Raw genomic sequence first — 24,950 nt, 5'->3', positions numbered from 1 at the left:
AAAGCCAATTTTCCACTAATATTAAAATAAAATCATAAAATTAATACCAGTTTTGTTAGCCCGGGCCTTAAGCGCCTCTGGGCTAACAAAACTGGTTTTAATATTATAATTTTTCATTTTAATATATACAGAAAGCTGTCTATAAGACGGTGCTATTAATAAGTATTTTTTTATTCTTCCATTTACCTATCACTGATAATTTTTCTAATACACAAAACTATAATCTAATTTTCAATGTACTGAATTTTAATTTCCAAATGTGTACGCAGTTTCCGCGATGTTTCCTCATCCTATATCAATATTTACTACTGGCTAAAAAAGCTTCAAACTTCCAAATTTTCAAAATTTCGAAAATATAAATGATTTATACATTCAAAACTTTAATTTTTAATTTTTTTGGGAAGTTTTAAGCTTTTTTAGCTAGTAGTAAATATTGAGATAGGATGAGGAAACACTACGGAAACTACGTACACATTTGAAAATTAGAATTCAGCACATTACAAAACTATAATATAATTTTCTCAACATCAGGAAAGACACGGAAAACAGGTTTTTCTAATAAAATTATTACAGATTATTTTCAATACTATACTTTGTAATTATTTGAATATATTATCCTTGAAATATATATCATTTTACGAAAGTAACAGGATGTCTATCTGTGTAGTGTAGGATCCACTGATTTTGATATCTTTTACAGTGCTGCTTCTTATGGGTCTTATAGTTCAGGTAAAGGCTATTTTGTGGGAATCGAGTCTTAAAAAAGGGGATGTTCTAAGTAAAGACCTAAAGGGGATTTTTTTGTGTAACATAAAATAAATTTAGAAAGCACCACTAGTCAGTTGCTTTTACTGCGGGGTTTAATAATCAGATGTATTAAAAGATATTTCTAAAGTAGACTTTCCTTATTCTTATTAGCAACCCTACCTATGGTATGTGGTTTAGCTTGGTGAGATAAATTTCAAAAATAATAACCAATTCTTGAATTTTCTTTGAAAAAAAGAAATAAAAGTATTATTTATATAGTATCGTAAAAAAGTGAAATAATATTTTGCAGGTTTAAGGAGTCTTTATGCTATGGAATCACACAAATATTTCAGCTTTTTAGGGTAAATAGCGTGCTGTAATTATGTATCAAATAAACAAGAATATGGACGAATACTATTCAGTGGTTTGGATCATGTAGTGTATGTTTAACAGTAAACCACCTCTTTGGCAAAATGAAGAGTCTACACTCCATTAATATAAAATAGTCATATCCTCTAAATCTAGGGTCATAAATATAGGAGAAAAAGTATCGCTAGGTGCTATGGGTACAGCAACTAGTATGTAATACTATGATACTATTGATGTATTACTTTAGCTTAATGTTTAATTAGGTGTGAGACTATAAGACAGACAGACATGTTTGAAATGTATTAGTTACTAATCGTATCGTATCATATACAACTTTCCACGGACATTAAAAATTATAGGATTAAAAGCAGTCTTGTTAGCTCCAAGGAGCCGAAGGCCCTGGCTAACAAAACTGGTTTAATTTATGATTTTTATTTCAACATTCGTGGCAATTGTCTATTGTATAATGCTCTACAAGATTTTCAGTGTTGCTAAAAACCGGTTTTAAACAAGCGGATTAGAAAATTGATTATATGTCCTGCGCTCTGAATCTGCGCATGCGGTGCAAAGATGCAACGTTCATTCATGACTGAGTTTCAAACAAAAAAAATGATGAAAAAACAAGGACGAATATGTTTTAAGACAAACAAAATATTATTGGCAGAGATCAATCAGAGCGAGAGGGGCAATGGGCAGTTTATTACACTATTCCCAAAACTTTTTAAATAACGTTTTTTTATTGGTTGGCTTAACAACTTTTGGGGCTTTTGGTGAATTTTGATTGATTGGTTTGTCTTATTCCTGTAGATCCCTGAAGATAAAGAGATAGAGAGAAATAAAAGGATAAACAAAAAAAAAAGAGAAAAAAATAAAAGAAAAGAAAAATTAGATAAAAATAAATAGAAAAGGCATTAGAGAAAAGAGAGATTCAAAAAAGAGCGATTAACTTTTGTATTTAATAGCTAAGGATTCAAGAATAAATTATAGGGGAACCGAAATCTTTATAGGATTCCTATGCACTAAAAACTTTTGATATAAGTTAGTTATTTGCTGATATGTAATATATTTATATTTTTATTTATCATATTCATTCTATATATATGGAATATGTAGGTCAAATTATTTAATAAAAAAATAATGAAATTAATCTGTAATTCCTTTGATTTCTACCGTTTCGGCCACCAAGTCGATTCTCATCTTTTAGCTCCTATAAAAAATAAAAAACCTTTAATATAAAGTAGTAGTGTTTTTTATTTGTCTGAATCTAAAGATCTCAGAAAATACTAGTCTGAAGTGGTAATCATTTCAGGGAAGCTTTATAATTATCCTAAGGTGGTTTCAGACTAATTTCCTGACCTACCCCACCCTTTCCTCCTAGCAGCTAGTCCTATTAAATAAAATAATAAAGTCCTTTTGTGTTAAACGTACGATTTCAACAACTACTGAACTGATTGAGTTCTCCTTTAAGGGAAACTTCACATAGGTCCCAGGATGTAATGAGGCTCTAATTTTGCCCCCCTTTTTTCTGCTTTGGATACAGAGCCCCTAGAATCTAGTGGCGCAGTTAACAGTATGAAATATAGGACAGATAGGATGAGTTTGTAATAAAAAAGTCTAAAAAGTTACTATTTGTTTTTTTTGGACGAGCGGACTTATAGAGTTGCTACGCTTTCTAAATAGTTACCATCTGTTACACAAATAGTCTTGCAAAGTTTTAAATCTAAAGGACCATTCTAACATTCTAAATTAACGATAAAAGCCATCCATACAGACCTACTCTAATCATTGAATAAATATTTAAGACGATTCTATACAATAGTTTTCAGTATGGCTGAGAACCGGTTCTAATCCAGCGGATAATATTAATCGGTTTTTAAGCCATACTGAAAAAGCTTCGCTTTGATAAACAGATCTATAGTATAAATGTTTATACAGATAACTACCACCCTCCATCTTTCAATGACCTTTTTCGTCTGCTATAAAATTGTTTTCTGCTACATGGATATGTTCATATTTACAACATCATTGGTCAATTTTCAATGACCCAATTGAGAGTCTACACAAGGACATTGTGATGGGGAGATACAGTTATTTAACCCCTTTCTCACTCTTGTGTTTTTCATCTAATTTTTGCTAATTACCTGGGCAAGAGTTTTAAAAGTCTTGATAATATTATGATTATGCTTGGCACTTGTTTCTATATAGCTTAGCTTCCATTGCTTCTTCACACATGAGATTATCTCCTGTCTAAAAACATTTAGGGGGCTTAAGGGATAAGACAATGTACGATTGATACATCCCCAAATATGTAAAACCAAAAAATCCTTTATTTGGATTAAATAATAACTGTTAAATTTTTTTGATATTTCTAGTTTAGAACAAACCAATCAGAATTCAATAAAAGTTTTTTAGACAAAAAATAAAACACCTTGGTTATAAAGTATAAAATATGTCAAACAGACCAATATATTATAATCTGCAAAACAGTTAGATAATTTGATAGATAAATTATTTTAATGTATAGGGGGGGGGGGGGGTTTGATGCAACCATCTCGTAATCAATGTATAAATGGCACTTAGAATTCGAATTTCCATCTGTAATTTTGCATGAGTAATCCTTGGTAGGTCTATTTTCCCAAAATCGAACAAAAAGTTGGAAAAGTAGCGGTTAACGGCTGGCGGCTCATCCGTTTAGCCATTTGTTGGGTATTTTCAAGCGAAATCCATCACGAAACCTATCTCCACATAATGCTCTTTTCCGATCCAAAACGTTTTCAAACGGTTCTAGCCGGTAGTTGCTGGTACTAGAAATCTAAAAAATCTTTTTTTGTATCATTTCACATGATTTAAAGCAAAAATATGTTTCAAAAAGTTTATTTCTACGTAATTTATGACAGATTTGCCCTAAAAATAGCCAAAAAAAACGGCTAAACGGCTGAGCCGTTAGCCATTACTTTTTCAACTTTTTTTCGATTTAGGGAATAGACCTACCAAGGATTACTCATGCAAAATTTCAGATCAAAATTCGAATTTTAAGTGCCATTTATACATTGATTACGAGATGGTTGCATTAACCCCCCCCCCCTTAAATGCTTTAAAATAATTCTCGTTTTGCTTAATTTAATCCACTTACCTCTGACAAAAATGAATAAATAATAAATTTTTTTATTGCATTAAAACCATGAAATATTTTCTATCTCTTATATAAAACTCTCTAATCAAATTAAATAATAAACTATTCATGATTTATTCTTGTCATAGGTATGTAGGTAAAATTAAGCTATACATTTTTTTTGTAGACTAGGATGACAACATCCATAAAAGCAAAGCTCTGAAACGGTAGGACAAACGAACATTACCACTTGTAGAGTGTCAAAACTTAATAATCAGATTATAAATGTATAACAATCGAAGCAAAATTATAAGTAAATTTGTTGAAATACAGGATAATTTTTAACATTGTACCTTGTTGTCCTAAGAATCACTATTCTAAAAATCAGATCAATCAAATTATTTTATCACATAACAATTTGTTGTTAAAAAGTTAAGCAACATCCTGTTTAAAATTTGACGTACGCACATTCTGGTTACGGTTATAGAGTTGCTATGCTTTTACAATCGTACCTAACTACTACAGAAATCACCAAGAAAAGTTTTAAATCGATAGGATAATTCAAACATGCTTAAATTTAATATAAAGAGCTTGCTATTTAAGACGGACGGCCGTACGGACGGACCGACCCTAATTATAGAAAAGCTTCGTTTTTAAAAACATCCTGTTTACCTGTGTTTGATCTGTTCAGGTTTAAGGGTTGGTATAAGGTCTGATTTGTTGGCAACTATGATGATTGGAATGGCTGAAACATCTCGAGAATTTAATATCTGTTCCCTATGTGTCAATATATTTTCTAGCAGCTGCTTTTTTTTCTCAAATGTTTCCTTTTGGGTAATATTTTCAAATGAGTAGTATTTCTATAATTGAAAGAATCTTCTAATTGACTTCATGACGTAATTTTCAATTAACCAAGTACGCATAAGTCAATAACTGAACGTTTCGCAAATGTTTGGCGGTTTCCCTCAATAAACAACCTCTATTAAAAAGAACAAGGTTGACAACATCCTTTAGAAGCGAAGCTTAAAATTATGAAGAAATATTGGGATGAAATTTACTATAAAGCAGTGTCATTATACAATAAACATTTAACATGATAAAATAGGTAAAACAGAAAACCTTTAAAATCACCCAACCTTTAAAATCACGAAAACCTAAAAATCTAGGAATCGATATAGCACCCCAATTAATAGACAAATCTTAATGAAACTGATAATTTCAACCGTCAATCCTGAATAGGAGCCAAGAAAATCACGTTTCTCCCATAGTGTTACGAACTGACGGGCGGACTGACGGACGGACGGATTGACGGACGGACTGACGGACAGAGTGAATTATAGAGTAGCTTAGCTACTAAAAAGAAATTGAAAATAGGGGGTGGCTAGAAAGATTGCAGTCTGTTTGTTTATTAGTTAGAATTGTTCGGTTATATTGTTTATTGGGTCTTCCCGTAATGTTAGGGCTCCCCGCAGGGGTTAGGCAATAATGAGGGAAAGTATTAATTTTTATTTGGAACCCCTCTTTCGAATCTCCCTCTTATGTTCTTATTTTAGCTCATTTAAGCTCCAAAATCTCCTTTTCAACCAACCCCGCTCGAAAAAAATCTTCGAATTCCTAGTTTTCCTATTCTAAAATTTGAAATTAATGTTTCTTTTTGTTTAACACTTTTTGATCAATTGGGGTCTAGTTTTTATTTGAAAGGTTTTATATTCTTTTCACCTTTATTGTTAAGATCTTTCAACTTTTTGTTCAAGGATTTAAAGTTTGTAAAGTTGTAGAATTTTCAGATTATAAAACAGTACACCTTATTGCCAAACTCATAGTTTTAGAACACTTTTACATAAGTTTGTGTAAAAAGCATAAGAGTAGGTATTAAGCTTCTTTAAAGAAAGTTTTTTAAAGAAAAAAAAAGAATATTATAAATTAAAATAAACGTTTTAAAAGAAAAAACACTATATCATCTGTCATATTTTAAGTTTTTTTAGTACTTTTAAAAAATCTTTTTAGATACATTTATAATAACAAAAAAATACAATGTATTAAACCTAAAATTTACAACAAAAAATCTCCTTCAAATTCTTAACCTCTCTTAGGAGACAATCCTTATTTTAAAGCTGTTTTATATAAATAGATGTTTACCGACTTCCGAAATTTAATTGTAGAGTAGGTTCTCAAAGAAATAAAAAAAAGAATCGGGAGGAGGAAAACTAAAAAGTCAGCAATATAGAACATTTATTTCCGTAGAAAAAAGTGAAACTTTTATTTGTTTAATTTGTATTCTCTGATTTCAGAGTATTTTTAGATTACTTGTACTTTATATTATGCTACCAGTTATGCATCTAGAGGCATCTAAAGGTCCTTTAAAAAGGAAGAAGGGGAGGTATCGCTCTTTTAAAAGTTCTACTTTAATAAAAAAAGAAGAAAAATTGGGGAGGGGAAAGGGTGAGTGGTGAGGAAGGGATTGTCTTTTTTTAAATTAATTTTTAAAATCTAATTTTTCCTAGGTATTTTTCTCTTGGGAGTGTGTTTGGAGATACCCTTCCCCAAATTGGTTACACACTTTCCCAGGACATATAGGAAGCTATTCTGTTAAGGAAAGTCAACCATTCAGACAGGCAAACTACTATATAAGCAAGATTCTCTTTAAGGGATAAGAAAATGGACCCAGAATTGGTGTACATAACCAATGATGTAAAACAAAATTGCTTTAGAATTATATGTCGATGAAAGAACAAATCAAACCTTATAAAAATAATAATAGGTTTAAGACAGCGAATACGAAAATTTTCGGTGCTAGTGTGATTAACAGTCCAATGTCCCCTCCCTGCCTGAATGACTTGTGTGAGCCTATACATATATGTTTTGATTGTTCTAACTAAAAGTAATTGGTCTGAACACTCTACTCTGATCAAGATAGATTGGAATCAAAGCAAGTTCTCACAGATACGGGATAAACACCAATTTATAACAATAAAATGATACAATTCATCTGAAGAGCTACTGTGACTCAACCGCGACCGTGGCTCAACACGTAGCGAAATCGCTCGTAGTCGGGGAGATTCGAATCTTGGCTTGACACCGCATCATAAATATAGACGTTAAAAATGGTTCCTACTGCTACTATGTCAGGTGCGTGACATTAATAGTTAGAGTAGTGGGAATGCCTTGGCCCAAAACAGGCGCAAATCATTACCATGTATAGACAAAAGTCGTGCAATCAAAGGGCTGGTTGTTAACCTAATACCCCGGGTATTTGGACAGAAAAGGAGACATTTGGTTCCCCTTGGTTATCCTGGGTTGTTTGACCATGGCATTTCATGTCACGGACAGTGTCTCCGCCTGTATGAGGTAATTGACGAGGTAATCTAAAGAGCTATGACCATAAGGCATCTATGGGTACTTGACGGAAAGAAGTAAAACACTCCACTTTAAATTTAAGTTTACAGAGAAAAAAGAAAAAATAGAAGGAACGTCTTTTTTTCCTCAGGGATATTTCTATATCCTACCCCAAAACAGTTAAAAACCTATCCAGCTTAATGTTAAGGAGAACAATATCTGTTCAGCTTTTAGCAATACCCTTCTCAAACCAAAAACAGATATACATCATTTTACATTTATCCTTATATACAAGTACCATGATCTCTGTCTGTTTGTGTGTACCGAAGGGTATTGCTAACCGCTAAACCGATTTGATTCGTCTTTACAGTGCGGTCCTGGAAAGGATTATAACGATTAGGGGAGGGTACCACCACCGTCCTGCCAAAGAAATCGCCACTGATTGATTTACTAAACTCCCAAGGGTATAAGGATAATGGATTAAAAATTATTATATAATCAAGCATACCTTCTCCATGGAAAGTTAGTTGGGAACTAGTTAGAGAAACGTCTGGCAAAGATTTAGAGTTTCACATTCCAAATGGTCCAACAATTAAATTAATACAGTTTTTAACATATTTCCCATGTTAGATTTTTATTGATAGAATTTTGGAATTAAAAATGTCAAATATATGTATATTTAGAGTTTTGGAATTTAAAATGTTAAATATATGTTAAAAAAGGAGAATGTATTTGTTTATTAACAGTTGAAATATATTATTAGTAGCGGCTACGTTCCTAGAGGCCTCTAGGGGCACGTAAAATGTTTTCTTTTCAACCTATGTTAAGATCAGATGTTTACCAAAAAATATTCCTCCGACCGCTCATTAAATTTTTGTATTGTCAATGAAAAAACTAACATGCTGTAAACATCCAAATTTACAATTAAATGTTTTTTTTAGACTTACGCAAGGCGTTTGATAGAATATATTTCCTGATGTTGGCAATAAATCTGAATGAATCTTGAGAGGTAACATCGAAAACAAGGAGGTAAGCGTCCGCGTGCCGCAAACCATAAAACCTGAAAATAATTGTCATTTTTAACATGGACAACTGCATTTAATAATTGGAAATCCTAAGAACAAAAAAACCTTGTCAAGGGGGATTTAATGTGTTAGACACCTATGGGAGTGAATCTGTCCACTTAATTTTGCCAGTGGGGGGGGGGGGATACACTACCCTTCTACACGCCTTTGTACATGTTTAATATAGATTTTCTATAAATGTAAACTTTTGATGTAATGTTATACATTAATCTTATGTGAATAGTGGATATCAAACTTATCCATTCTGATTATGCTCTTGCAATACGGTAAATGTATGTTACAGAAAGTGAACTAAAAATTACCAATTGTAATAAAGCTTACCTTACAACAATAATTTAAAAAAAAGTAAAATTAACTATAAAATAACAATATAATTCTTAATGCAAAATAAACATTATAAATTAACAAAAAATAATTTAATTTTAATTGGTTGGTACATATTGCAACCAGTTATCTTGTACTGAAGTTGAGAACTTTGTGGTATCATATTATTTCCTTTACCTTCTTATCGAATTAAAATTTATTTTGACAATTTTCCTTACATTAATGAAAAAAATTACTAATATTGCTAATTTTTATTTGTATTGACAAAGCCAAACAAACCGTCTTTGCCTATAAGCCATCAAAAATATTGGAGAAAACTGCTTTGTGACTAAAAAAGTTGAAATACTATATATACTGCTGCTATGTCAGATGGCAGTAATGATAATAATAGTATGGGGAATGGTGGTAAAAAAGGTGCAACTCATTGTCATGCATTTATACAAAGGTGGTTGTCTGCAGTAGTTGCTGTATACGCAACCGTCATGAAGAAATACCAAAAATCTGTAGATTAAGCTAAAACATATATTAGGGATTAAATAGACAAAGATCAATAAAATTAAATGAAAATAGACAAGATAATATTGGTTAACAGTTAAAGAGGGTATCAAATGAAGATTGTATTCTTTACAAGATATCAACTTTCACATCTAAGTAAGGAAAACGTATTTTTTTACATGTATAAAAGAAATAAAGAAGTTTTATTTTTAGTAACTTTATGGGCTACTTTCGGCCAGAAATGCATTTTGTGTTTGAATTAATCACCATTCTGATAACTTTTAAGCTGTATAGACCTGTAACTTCTTGTGTAGAGTTGAATGGGAACACTGACCTCTAACTTTCCTATAATTGTGTTGAGTTGGCTTGGAACACTGACCTGTAACTTTTCTATTATTGTGTTGAGTTGGCTGGGAACACTGACCTGTACCTTTCCCACTCTTGTGTTGAGTTAACTTTAAACACTGACCTGTAACTTTCCCACTCTTGTGTTGAGTTGACTGGGAATACTGACCTGTAACTTTCCCACTCTTGTGGAGAGTTGACTGGGAATACTGACCTGTAACTTCCTCATTCTTGTGTTGAGTTAACTTTAAACACTGACCTGTAACTTTCCCACTCTTGTGTTGAGTTGACTGGGAATACTGACCTGTAACTTTCCCACTCTTGTGGAGAGTTGACTGGGAATACTGACCTGTAACTTCCTCATTCTTGTGTTGAGTTAACTTTAAACACTGACCTGTAACTTTCCCACTCTTGTGTAGAATTACCTGGGAACACTGACCTGTAACTTTCCCTCTCTTGTGTTGAGTTGACTGGGAACACTGACCTGTAACTTTCCCACTCTTGTGTTGAGTTGACTGGGAACAATGACCTGTAACTTTCCCACTCTTATGTTGAGTTGACTGGGAACACTGACCTGTAACTTTCCCATTCTTGTGTAGAGTTGACTGGGAACACTGACCTGTAACTTTCCCATTCTTGTGTAGAGTTGACTGGGAACACTGACCTGTAATTTTCCTACTTTTGTGTTGAGTTGACTGGGAACAATGACCTGTAACTTTACCACTCTTGTGTTGAGTTGACTGGGAACACTGACCTATAACTTTCCCACTCTTGTGTAGAGTTGACTGGGAACACTGACCTGTAACTTTCCCACTCTTGTGTTGAGTTGACTGGGAACACTGACCTGTAACTTTCCCACTCTTGTGTAGAATTAACTGGGAACACTGACCTGTAACTTTCCCACTCTTGTGTTGAGTTGACTGGGAACACTGACCTGTAACTTTCATATTCTTGTGTAGAGTTAACTGGGAACACTGACCTGAAACTTTTCTATTCATGTGTTGAGTTATCTGGGAACACTGACCTGTAACTTTCCCACTCTTGTGTTGAGTTGACTGGGAACACACGTATCACTGGTATATCCACAACCTTAACAGGGATAAGTCAATTGGAGACAAATATTTCCTGGTGCGTTTACATAATTTTTCAGTTGAATGGTGGTAACGAGGAGTGCTCAAGATAAATAATTATTTAACTTCATTTAAAGTCAATTTATATTTCCATATTAAACACAAATTATATTTTATGAAGTTTTGTTTAGAAATTCACTAAAAATAGATTTTTCGTTGATTTTGACGTGTCAAAGTCCTCTGAGTAATTGTGATGCCTTAGAAACGCGGCAACTGCGAACTTCAGTTGAGTTTGGATGTTTTTTAGGCCTAATTCCATCTTTATACCGCGCGGCTGAACGCTCCACAATCCTCGAATTTTAATTTCCAATAACTGCAAAAGCGTTGCTACTACTTGATATAATTATCCTTGTTATTCCATTGGGATAAAACTTTAGATCTAGTGAAGTTAACGGTAAAATGTTCCTGGTTACGATTATCTCCAAAAATCTATGCACTTTAAAGGCTGTTAACCGCTAAACGGTGGAACGTATCGATTATGCTCGAACAAAATTTTAACCGACAAAGGAAGGCCTTCAAATAATCTGGAATAATTAATCTATAATACAAAGTAGCTTGATGTCTGTCCGTCCATCTGAAGATTAAGATCTCGGTAACCACTGAACCGATTGAATTTTACTCTTCAGGGAAAATATCCTGTCCTGTGGTGGTTTTAAGCTATTTTCTTGGGGGGTTCACCCCCCCCCCCAAAAAAAAAAAAAAAAAATTTGGTGGTCGCAGCACCACTGATACTTAATTTTCTTTTGCTAAGGGCGAAGCTCAATCTCGCAGTGCACATTAATACACGAAAAAAACTTATCAAACGCGTTTTTTCTCCAGTGAAGCTACCCCTGTACATCATTGTATCTTCGATATTCCAGATCATCTAGTGGCCTTCATATGCCGCTTACATTTTACCCAAAACTGCATAAGATCCGAAACTTTACCTTAAGTTCAAAAATGCTGTTATCTAGTATAAGCGAAGGATTGTACACTATTTTCTTTTCAGTTTTATAATGCTCCTCGGGAAAATAATTCTTTATAAACCTCTAAATATAAAAAAGGATTATTAGGTTGATATTTTTAGTATATCTTAATATCTATATATAAATCTATCTAAGTTTTAAAATTTATTCGCTACTCCAGGCATTTATTGTCTATCTATCCATCCATCTATACACCTATCTAGCTATCCATCCATCTATCCATTTATCTATAATCTAATCTATTCATTCATATTTTATTAATCCATTCATTCATTCATATATCTCACTGCATATCTATCTATCTATCTATCCATATATTCATACATCTATTCTTCCATTCATTTACTAATCCATTTATTAATCCATACATATATCCCACTGTTCATCCATATAACCCATATATTTATCTATAAATTAATATATCTATCTATCCATCTACTATCTATCAATCTATCTATCAATCTATCTATCCATATATATCTCTCATCTATATATCTATCCATCTATATATCCATCCATGTACACATTCATCTATAGAACTATTAATCCATATATCTATATATCCATCCATCCATCTATCTATCTATCTATCTATCTATCTATCCATCCATCTATCCATCCATCTATCCATCCATCTATCTATCTATCTATCTATCTATCTATCTATCTATCTATCTATCTATCTATCTATCTATCTATCTATCTATCTATCTATCTATCTATCTATCTATCTATCTATCTATCTATCTATCTATCTATCTATCTATCTATCTATCTATCTATTTATCTATATATCTATCTATCTATCCATCCTATCTATCTACTTATCTATCTATTTATTCATCCATCTATCTATCTATCCATCTATCTATCTATCTATCTATCTATCTATCTATCTATCTATCTATCTATCTATCTATCTATCTATCTATCTATCTATCTATCTATCTATCTATCTATCTATCTATCTATCTATCTATCTATCTATCTATCTATCTATCTATCTATCTATCTATCTATCTATCCATCTATCTATATATCTATCTATCTATCCATCCTATCTATCTACTTATCTATCTATTTATTCATCCATCTATCTATCTATCCATCTATCTATCTATCTATCTATCTATCTATCTATCTATCTATCTATCTATCTATCTATCTATCTATCTATCTATCTATCTATCTATCTATCTATCTATCTATCTATCTATCTATCTATCTATCTATCTATCTATCTATCTATCTATCTATCTATCTATCTATCTATCTATCTATCTATCTATCTATCTATCTATCTATCTATCAATCTATCTATCTACCTATCTATCTATCTATCTATCTATCTATCTATCTATATATCTATCTATCTATCTATCTATCAATCTACCTATCTATCTATCTATGTATCCATCTATATATCCATTCATTTACACATTCATCTATAGAAATATTAATCCATATATCTATCTATTTATTCATCTATCTATCTATCCATCCATCTATCTATCTACTTATTTATCTATCTTTGTAAGTATAGAATTAGTTTAGTGTTTGATGTCTCCAGAGTGTAGAAATTAGATTATTTGTTCTCTCAGTGTGTTACACTCATGGATACAAAGATAGTTAAATTATTGTAACTGAACAAGTGTCTCAAAAATCAGCCATGTGACGTCATAAAATGAGGGAAATGGGAGGAGAAGTGGAAAAGAAAACCCCTTAAAAGGAAACGGATAATCTCTTATTTTTATGACGACACTTGGCTGAATTTTGAGACACTTTGTCCCGTCCCAAAGTATTGTCCAACTTCTGTACATCTAGGATTCGTCCGTATGTCCGGTTCCTATGGTATTTCACCTACAGTGTGTTACACTCATTTCCTGCAACTAGCACCCGCAGGGAACATTAAAGTATTAGCCTAACCTAACATATTTTATGGTCATAAAAACCTTCACTTCCGAACCCATTTTTGTTTATTTACATGCTCATATATCCATACTAAAAGTGAAGCAATTTTAATATTTAAAAGAAAAAAAAGCTTAAATGCTCTTGTAAATTTCGAAAAATAATGAAAAATATTTTGTGTTATAGGATTGTACTAAAGTTTCTATCCCCCTTTCTTTATCCCTGGAAATGGCACACTACATAGCAAGAATATGCTTTTACAATACAGAATAGTTATTTATAGCATCGTATTATAGACAGCTTTCCGTGGATATCAAGATAATATTTATATTGTGATTTTTTAAAATATTTGTAGACGACTAGCTATAATATAGTGCATAATTTTCAAGTGTGGCTAATCAAATGGCTATTAATCAGTTTCGATGCCATACTGGAAAATAATTATTTAGGGAATAGGATAAAGTAACTATACACGCTTAAAAACGCTTATTGAAAGAATGTAAAAAAATCGAGGGTAAATTTAAATAAACCTTTTTCGTATAAACTTTCTTTCCTTTTCTCATCGTAAAAATCTAAATTCCATTCCTATTACATGGGGCCTTAATCTATTTCTAATTTTGGTTCCACGACAAACGCAGGAGTCCCAAACGTCGGAGTGGACAAACGCAGGAGTGTTAAATTATTAATTTAAGTAAGTATTTCTATACAGGCTAGGTTAGGTTAAGATATGAATATACAAATAGGCCCCCCGCAGGGGTTAGACATTTAAAAAAAACACATAAAACATGGTTTTAAATAGGTTAGGTTAGGTTAAGGGTCCACTCCTGCGTTTGTCCACTCCGACGTTTGGGACTCCTGCGTTTGTCCTAGAACCCTAATTTTTTTTATAAGGAACAAAAAACTAATGATTTTATGCTTAAGATTGATTATAAAAAAAACAAGTACAATAAAGATTTAATTTTATTTTCTAGAGTCGATTTTTCGTAGGAGGGTGGTGGTACCCTCCCCCAAAATATTTATAAACCTTCTCAGGACCTACATTGTGAAGGCGAACCATATCAGTTCAGCGGTAAGCTAGATTCTGCGGTTTAGACAGATAGACAGACACATAAAGTGACATCCTGTTACTTTTTTTTATAAAGATCTGACAAAAATAATAATAAACAAATACATTCTACATTTCAACTTATTATGTGGTTGGACAAAAAAATTGTAAAAACTCTAGCTAATTAGATTTAATTGTTAGAAACGTAGCAACTCTGAAAAAAATTTCTGAACGTTCGTTCGACCATTTAAAACATATTGATCTTAATTTTTGACAATATTTTTTGTCTGTTATAACATGGAACAATATTTTTAATCTATACATTAATAAAAATTAACGTAATAAAATAGAATCCTGTATTTATGCAATTTTACACAATTATGTTTATTATGTTTATACCTTAAATTAATGTTCTGCTTATTAATTTATTTTGCAAGCGTGTATGTCCATTTGTTATACCGTTTGATTTCAGAGCTTCGCATTTACGGATATTGTTATCCTTATTGAACTTAATTTTACCTGTAAAATGGAGGACTTCCCAACACCACTATCACCTAAATAAATACAAATGACAAAGCCCAATCTGTACCACTTTTGATTACTGTGACGTCATATAAATGATGAAGATGAGAGGAGAAGTGGGAAGAAAAACTCTAAAAAAGAAATGGAGAATCTCTTATTTTTATTACGTCACAGGAATCAAAAGTGGTGCAAATGTGGTACAGATTGGGCTTGCACTATATTTTCTCCTACTCAAAGAAATTAAGGATACCCACCACCCCCCTACATCCTACTGACCAATAAATAAGGACTAAGGTAGTAACTCAAACTGACGATATAAATTTCCTTGTCATAATATCCAATAATGTTATTCATTCCTAGCCTTCATTTTGGAAGATTTTTAAATTTTAATTAAAATTGTAAATGAAAATAATCATTATAATCAAAAATAGTTATTTAATTCGTGTTATGTCGAATCTATATCTAAATCATCCATTTCCTTAGGCAAAAAAGATGGATATATATTGCATGATAATACATTACTCTATTCATATATATATAGTGATTGGGCTATGAGGGTAATCTGAATCAAATTTTTTTTAGCTTTATTGCAGCTTATTTTGTGTTTGTTTGACTTTAAAATAACATTTGATAATTGACGTCAGAAAAAAATACAATTGACCAATAAGAAGCCAGTATTCACTGTGGTAAAATATATAGCGGCCTCTCATTGGTTAATTGTTAATTTTTTCTGACGTCATAGTTCGACACTTTTACTGTTTTCCATTCGAATCCGGTGGATAGGAACCGGTTCTCATCCAACGAAAAAACTATGTCTAGCATCGTATTATATCCAGCTTCCTACGAATATAAAAATGTACAATCATAAGATTAAAACCAGTTTTAATCTCATTATTGTACATTCTATATCCGTGGAAAGCCGTTTATAATACAATGCGAGAAATAACTATTCTCGTATTCATTCGAATCAGGTGGATAGAAACCGGTTCTCATCCATACGAAAAAATATGTCTAGCATCGTATCATAACCAGCTTTCTACGAATATAAAAATGTACAATCATAAGATTAAAACCAGTTTTTTTTTTAGCCCGTGTCTGTACATTCTACATTTGTACATTCTATATCCGCGACAAGCTGTTTATAATACGATGCGAGAAATATAATCATAATATAATCCTTAATTTGATGTTAAATAAGATCTTTATTTAATATTATTGAAGTTACATACCTAACACAGAAAGCTTTACATATCTAATAGGAACTTCTTCGTCAAATCTATGTGGGCACCCTGTTTCATCATACTAAATACAATATAATTATGTGGGCACCCTGTTTCATCATACTAAATACAATATAATTATGTGGGCACCCTGTTTCATCACTCTAAATACAATATGATCAGGTGGGCACCCTGTTTCATCATACTAAATATAATATAATTATGTGGGCATCCTGTTTCATCATACTAAATACAATATAATTATATGAGCACCCTGGTTCATCATACTAAATACAATATAATTATATGGGCACCCTGTTTCATCATACTAAATACAATATAATTATGTGGGCACCCTGTTTCATCACTCTAATACAATATAATCAGGTGGGCACCCTGTTTCATCATACTAAATATAATATAATTATATGGGCACCCTGTTTCATCATACTAAATACAATATGATTATGTGGGCACCCTGTTTCATTATACTAAATACAATATAATTATGTGGGCATTCTGTTTCATCATACTAAATACAATATAATTATGTGGGCACCCTGTTTCATCATACTAAATACAATATAATTATATGGGCACCCTGTTTCATCATACTAAATACAATATAATTATGTGGGCACTCTGTTTCATCATACTAAAAACAATATAATTATGTGAGCACCCTGTTTCATCATACTAAATACAATATAATTATGTGAGCACCCTGTTTCATCATACTAAATACAATATAATTATGTGAGCACCCTGTTTCATCATACTAAATACAATATAATTATGTGAGCACCCTGTTTCATCATACTAAATACAATATAATTATGTGAGCACCCTGTTTCATCATACTAAATACAATATAATTATGTGAGCACCCTGTTTCATCATACTAAATACAATATAATTATGTGAGCACCCTGTTTCATCATACTAAATACAATATAGTTATGTGAGCACCCTGTTTCATCATACTAAATACAATATAATTATGTGAGCACCCTGTTTCATCATACTAAATACAATATAATTATGTGAGCACCCTGTTTCATCATACTAAATGCAATATATCTAGAATATCAATTTAATTCATGAATAATTTTATTTATGTAAAGAAAACACCCATAAATCAATTTTTCTTGCCTAGGTGTTTAAAATTCTATATGATTATATCATGTGTTACATTATTTATGTGTTCGTATATTTTTACTTTTTAATATCTATGCTACTCAACGATACATTTTTAAAAGCGAAGCTTTTCTATAATTAGGGTCGGTCCGTCCGTCCGTCCGTAACGGATAGCTTTTTTCGTTAATTTAGACATATTAGAATTGTCCTATCGATTTCAAATTTTGCATGGTAATTCCTTTAGTAATTAGGTACAATTTAGAAAGCGTAGCAACTTTATAATCATTACCAAAATGTCCGTACGTCCATTTTAAACATGTTGTTTTTTTTACTTTTTACAAATTTTTATGTGATCTAATCATCTGATTGGTCTGATTTTTGGTATACTGATTCCTGGGACAACAGATTATAATGTTTTTAGCGAAGCAACTCTATAATCAAGTCCTAAAAATGTAAGTATGTCCATTAACATTATTCTGTATCAAGCAGTTTATTAACAATTTTACTTACAATTGCTTCGACATTTATACATTTATATTCTGATTATTCAGTTCTGACACTATACAAGTGTTAGTGTCTGTTTGACCTACCGTTTCAGTGCTTCGCTTTTATGGATGTTGTCATCCTCGTTTTATATTATCTCACTTTATTCCTTTGCAATGAACCACTGCTCTATGCCTCACTTTGTCCGTTTGTCCATTACGTGATTTTTATGTGATTTGCTACTTATGGAGGTTTTCATCTTTGCTATTATTTAAATTGCTTTTTAACTCTATTCGACTGGTGCCGTATTTGTTATTTACCATGCTCTAACTATAAATGAGAAGCTAAATAAAAGTTTATTTGTGATGCTGTTTTTTTTCAGGGGACATTGGGCTGTTTAATCTTTTAGTCCCCAAAGTTTTATAATAATTTTTTCTTAATTGTTGGCTGCAAACTTTGGGGACTTTTATTGAATTTTGATTGGTTGATTCTTTCAATTGATCATCCAAACGTTTGAAATACTAATTGCAATCAACAAAAAAGGCCATTTTGTGCAACATGAAATTAAGACGTACATCAAAATATCGGCCTTTACCTTATCTCTTCAGATCCCTGGATTTTTTAGGTTTAAAAATATTTTCTCCCCAGTTATATTTAACGCAAATATAGCAGGACTTGAGAAAAAGTAAAAAATCTATAAAACACCTCAACATTTTATTTTTCTAAACACCCAAGTGAAAATGCTAATGTTGCCCTAACTACTATTTGATAACATGGCGTGTAGGTAAACATATTTTTTGATTTATTGTCCTTGTAACTTGGATAAAATGTTTCTGGATAAAATCCTTATTTTTGCCAGAAAATCTATCAAATAAGAAGAATATTCGGGTATAGCCCCTTTCGTAGCAACGCCTCTTAAGGGGTGTTTCCTCGTATTTTTAAAGTAGCTTTTCATAGGTTATTTAAGGTTAGGTTTGATTAAGTTAGGTTAGGTGATTGGTCCGCAGGGTTAGAGCCCCCGGAAGGGGCTAGTAATAGGAGAAAAGCAAGTGTGAAAATACAAAGAAATGCCCCTTAAGAGGCGTTGCCACGAAAGAGACTATACCCGAATATTACTCAACTTTTTATTTCGACTTCCGAGACGTTAGGAAAACTCAAGTATGGTAAAACTATATAGAATTTATCCAAATAAATGGTAATAAATATTAAGAACATAACAAAAACTAATCATTTATATTCCTCTTCGCGGACAATTGTATAAATAAAAAACATATATTTTAGTAATATCAAAATGATTCTATTATGACTAAATTTATTTGATTATTTAAATGAAAATATAACAATTATATTAGTAAAATTACCTTATCCATATGTAAAAGTATCAAATAAACATGAATAATATTTATTTATTTATTCAACATGTGCTAAGGTAAAAACATCACAAATAAAGATAATCTAGAATTTTAATAAAGTAAAAATTATATAATCCTATCCGTAACAGATAGCTCTTTTTGTAATTTAGACATGTTAGAATTGTCCTAATGATTCGAAACTTTACATGATAATTCTTATAACAGTCAAATTCGATTTGGAGCGTAGCAACTATATAACCGTTACCAGAAAGTACAAACGTCCATTTAAAACATGAGGATTTTCAACTTTTTTGACAACATTTTTTTGTATGATATAATTATGCTAACCATCTGATTTTTGGATAAATGATTCCTAGGTCAACAAGGTACAATGTTATAAGCGAAGTATTTCTATAAATTTGTTTATAAGTTTGTAAAGTCATCCTTGTTATTTTCAATTTTCTGGCTTTCAGAACTTATCACTATATACATGAAACTAGCGGCTACGCCCATAGAGACCTCTAGGGGCACTTGAGGAGAGGGGAGTCGAATTTGATAACCCAATTTCTTATTTTAGACTTTTTTCTTTCTCATTTTTAATTTTAGTTAAAAAAATTAATTTTGTTTTTTGGGGGGGTATTTTTCATTTCTTGGGGGGTTGGGGGTGTCCCACCCCCTAAGAAAATAATTATAAACCTTTCTGGGACCTATGAAAAGCTACCCTGTTGAGGAGAACTCGATCAGTTCAGCGGTTAGCGAGATCCTTCGGTACAAACAAACACACAGACATCCTGTTACTTTAGTATAAGGATGTACTTTTGCTGTAGAAGTTTAATTTAAAATGAAGGGATGTTTTCTCATTTTCAAGTAAATTGTTGACTACTTATAAAACTAGGACAATCATATTTATAACTAGCGCAGTAATAACAAGCTATTAACACTATACTTGTGAAGAACCTTAGAATATTATATTAATATAGGGTAAGAATAGAACATTTTTATAAGTATTTTGGCAAGCAATTAAATATTAATTATGGGGTTAAATTTCAAGAATTTAAAAATCAGTTTAAAAATAAAGATGATATAGTCAATTTGACGAACAAGCGCCAGGCGAAAATAATATTGTGATCCTAACATATAAGTCATTAAGGTTTTTTTGTCTGCAGCTAAGGATTTCGAAAAGCGTTTTGGTCCTGAGGAATTGCACTTTTCTGGGAAGTAATTTGAATGTCCTGAGATGGTTTTAGTCTTTTTCTCTGACCTAACCCGATCTTCCCTAAAGGCTAAGGGCGAACCAACTAGTACTCTAATAGAGAAGCTGCTGTTTTCCTTATAATCTTATAATAATACTTATATAAACATTTATAGTGTACTTAATAATTTTATAATATTTGATATTTATAATAGCAGAAGAAATATGGAAAACAATAAAAATTATAAACAAAAGAACAAATAATGATTATTGATTGAGGATTAATTTATGCTTATTTAATCAACTTAGTTTAAAAAGTACGTGTAGCGCATCTACTATATAACTTGTATAGGGCTATTATTTTGTCCCATCTTCCTTTCAGAATGTAAGAAAATGTTAAAAAAAACTAAGGTTCTTCTTTGAGAGGTGTAAATTGTTATAATTTCCCCCCCCCCCCCCCCCACGAATCTTAAACGTCCCAGAATCTATGTCTAACGCATATAATCTAGGGTTGGGGCGGATACTTTTTTGGCCGGATACCGGATATCATTATCCAGTATCCAAATAGTTTCAATATCCGGTATCCGGCCCAACCCTAATATAATCTATCCATAATTATGAACACAGTAATAGTGTCTGACTGATTATGACGTAACAAAAAAAATAGCCAATGAGAGGCCACTATAAATTTTACCATTGGTCAATAACGGCTTCTCATTGGCTTTTTTTTTGTTACGTCATAATCAGTCAGACACTATTACTGTGTTCATAATTATAAATCTGTCTGATACCCATAACCTAATAACTTACTAAGATGATTAAAGTTCCTCCACAGATTATAACGTCATATGATAGAATAACCAAAGAGAAGCCAGCATAAATTTTACCATTGGTCAATTGCTGTGTATACTGGCCTCTCATTGGCTATTCTATCGTATGACGTCATAATATGTGCATGGGGGGACTTCAATCATTTTCTAACTTACCAATATATCTGAATTAACTTGTGATTGACTTGTTGTCTGTTTGTTGTTAACTTGAAGATCTGATGTTTGTGTGAAACTTGTTTTTCGTTGTTCCAAATAAAGACTTGATATGTTGGATAATCTCCTCACTAAAAAAGTGGCATAATTTATTTAATTTTAAAGATAACATTATATTATATGGAACGGTTAGCTTTTTTTTGTAAATTTAAGTATGTTAGAATTGTTCTGTCGATTTTAAACTTTGCATGGTGATTTCTGTAGTAGTTAGGTACGAACAAGAAAGAAAGCATAGCAACTCTATAATCGTTTCCAGAATATCCTTACATCCATTTTAAACATATTGATTTTAACTTTTTTATCAACATATTTTTATGTGATAGAATTATCCGATATATCTGATTTTTAGAATACTGATTTCTAGGACATCAAAGTACAATGTTACAACCGAAGCATCTCTATAATCAAGTCCTAAAAACATAAATACGTCCTTAAACATTATTCAGTCTTTCAGCAGTTATTCAACAAATTTACTTTCATTTTTGATTCGACATTTATACAATATATATGTTCTAATTTTTCAGTTCTGACACTCTACAAGTGTTAATGTTAGTTTGTCCTACCGTTTCCGAGCGTCGCTTTTAATATGGATGTTGTCATCCTTGTTTTTAAGAAATTAAAGTGTACCTTAATATTTCTTTTGTTAAATTTTAAAACAAAAGAATACCTACGAGTAAAAGAAATTGACTATAATTTTCAAAAAGGATTTTTTTCTTTTCTTATTTAATCATTTATATTTTTCTTAAGGTTTTCGTTAAGAAAATGTTAATTGGCAGTACCTATCTTACAACGAAAGTACTTTTCAAAAGCGTAGCTTTTATAAAATTAGGGTAAAAAATTTGGACTGCTTATGAGTCAAGATAAAATCCTTTTTTTTCTTTTTTCTCAAGTACTTAAAAATAAAACTTTTAAGCTACTTTGAAGCAAAACAAGGATGACAACATCCATAAAAGCGAAGCACTGAAACGGTAGGACAAACGGACATTAACACTTATCCGCTTATATAAAGTAGGAAGCTGTTTTTGTCTGTAGCATAGGATCTCACTAACTGCTGAACTAATGTGGTCCTCTTTTACAGTGAAGCTTCTTATAGGTCCAGGGAAGGTTTTTAAATTATTTTTTGGGTGGGTATCTTCATTATCCCAATAAAATATTACCCCCCCCCCCCACTTTTTCTTACTAAGACTCAAATTGAATATTATGGGGGTCGTTTTCCCTCTTCCACCTTTAGCGTCCTCTAGAAGCTTCTGGAGGAGTTACTGCTAGTTACTTACATATATTAAAATAAAATAAAAGGACTTGAAAGAATTTACCTTCAGCCTCTTGATTAGCAGGCAGCAATGAATACGGAGACATGGCTCCTCTGAAATAAATGAGTTATTTAAGCTAACAAAATTTAGCATAAATGGATATTTAAATCCTATCGCTCGATCATTTAATAGCGCATTTTTTGCAATGGAATGAACATTTATCAATGTATCAAATATGACATGTATACAAGGGGAAGCTTTACAAAGTGTCGCAAAAAATCAGCCATGAGACGTCATAAAAATGAGGAATGAAAGAAGAAGTGATAAAGAAAAACCCCTAAAAAAAGAGATGGATAATCCCTCAGTTTTATGACGTCACATGGCTGATTTTTCGTGACACTTTGTGAAGCTTCAACAAGGACAACAACATCCTTAAGTGTAGCGAAGCACAAAAAAATTTGGAATGGCGAACGGACAAAGTGACGTTGACCAACATACTGACGGACGATACAATATACAGATGTGCATATATCTGAAGATTCTTCAATAAAAATGTCAGCTGTCTATCTCTAAAAGCAGCCGTAAAAATTACAAACTTCATAGCGTTACGGACTGACTGACTGACGGACATACAAGGACTAGAACATAAGGAAAAAGGACTATGGACTAGAATAACAAAAGAGGTTTGCAGTATGTATTGTAAATAAATCACATAAAATGATACATTTATAAATTAACTACAGATTACGCGAAAAAATAAGGTAACGTTATAGTTATGTGAGTAGAAATTTGTTTGTACAGATAATTGTAAATATTATAATAAATTTTTAGGTAGATATTGTCATAAAATCACATAAAATTATAAAATTATTCTAATAATTGATTTTAATGATTTTAGATTTTAGGTCCTTCGATCATTGAGGAAAAATATAGTCTAAATTTATTAAATAACAAGTACGGACACACATTAATTTTAGAGTAGCTACAATGCAATGCTAAAAAATTCCTTTTCCCCATATCTAAAATACAAAATTGGATATATTATTAGTTGGATATTACACCAGATTATCAACCTATGATAAAGTGAAACTTGTAGTGGGCTAAAATAACAATCCCTCCATCCCCCCTTTACCCCATCCTATCCCATCCTTCTAGATGGGCAAATGAGCAATAAATGACAGGTGAAATGGCAACCAAAATTGACGAATTTTTCCCCTGTCATAATATTCGCGTATTTCTACATTCATTATCTACAAAGTTGTTATGATTTACAGTATTATTACATTAGATACTCATTTTCCTGGTAAAACTAATTCTGTATCAATACAATGATAATATTTATAAAAGCAGCGAAGCCCTGAAATCAAACAGTAGAACAAACGAACATGAACACTTGTAGAGTGTCAAAACTTGACAGAGTATTATTTCAAAGTATGAACATGTTGTAAATTGCATAGATACAGGGTACTGTTTAAGAACATACTTATATTTTAAGTACTTGATTATAGAGTTGCTTCGCTTATATCTTGTATTGTTATATTCCAAAAGTTGTTGTATGTTAAAATTATCCTATTTATCTGATTTTTGGTAAACTACTTCCTATTACAACAAGGTACAGTGTTATAAGCGAAGCATCTCTACAATTATTCCTATAAAGGTAAGTGTATCTTCAAACAGTATCTTGTATTCAAGCAGGTTTCAACAAATTTACTTAAAATTTTGTTTAACCTTGTGCATTAAGAATCTGCTTATTCAGCTCTGACACTCTACAAGAGCTAATTTTCGTTTGTCCTTCCATTTCAGAACTGTGCTTTTATGGATGTTGTCATCTTTTTTGGACCTACATAAAAAGAAAATATTTGCTAATATCAATGAAAAAAAAATAAAAGT

General features: G+C 31.7%; 2 protein-coding genes across 2 annotated transcripts in view; both read right to left on the bottom strand.

Moving 5' to 3' along the window:
* The window catches only part of LOC145329247 (mitochondrial glycine transporter A-like), a 402,442-nt gene that overhangs the window by 175,389 nt on the left and 202,103 nt on the right, over nt 1–24,950 (bottom strand). The gene's annotated exons all lie outside the window — the stretch shown is intronic.
* On the bottom strand, nt 411–23,177 carry LOC145330478 (ras-like protein family member 10B). Its single transcript, XM_080175106.1, has 11 exons — nt 23,124–23,177; nt 21,754–21,881; nt 16,613–16,685; nt 15,381–15,415; nt 11,870–11,971; nt 10,838–10,902; nt 8,540–8,624; nt 4,901–5,007; nt 3,258–3,363; nt 2,276–2,323; nt 411–557 (listed from the first exon to the last, which is right to left on the bottom strand). Exons 1-11 carry the CDS (start codon nt 23,164–23,166, stop codon nt 528–530), a joined length of 822 nt encoding a protein of 273 aa, XP_080031232.1. The 5' UTR covers nt 23,167–23,177; the 3' UTR covers nt 411–527.

This window comes from Acartia tonsa, chromosome 10 (genome assembly GCF_053477335.1).
Source record: "Acartia tonsa isolate MP-2025a chromosome 10, ASM5347733v1, whole genome shotgun sequence".
NCBI lineage: Eukaryota > Metazoa > Arthropoda > Copepoda > Calanoida > Acartiidae > Acartia > Acartia tonsa.
The sequence above is the reverse complement of the archived record's forward strand: the minus strand, read 5'-3'. Positions and strand labels throughout refer to the sequence as shown.

Coding starts and splice junctions, on each gene's coding strand:
- LOC145330478 (XM_080175106.1), bottom strand. CDS start 23,166: ATGTCTCCGTATTCATTGCTGCCTGCTAATCAAGAGGCTGAAG. Junction 10,903..11,869: donor ACAGCATTTTTGAACTTAAG/GTAAAGTTTCGG, acceptor ATCCCTGTTAAG/GTTGTGGATATACCAGTGAT. Junction 3,364..4,900: donor CCTGAACAGATCAAACACAG/GTAAACAGGATG, acceptor AAATGTTTTTAG/ACAGGAGATAATCTCATGTG.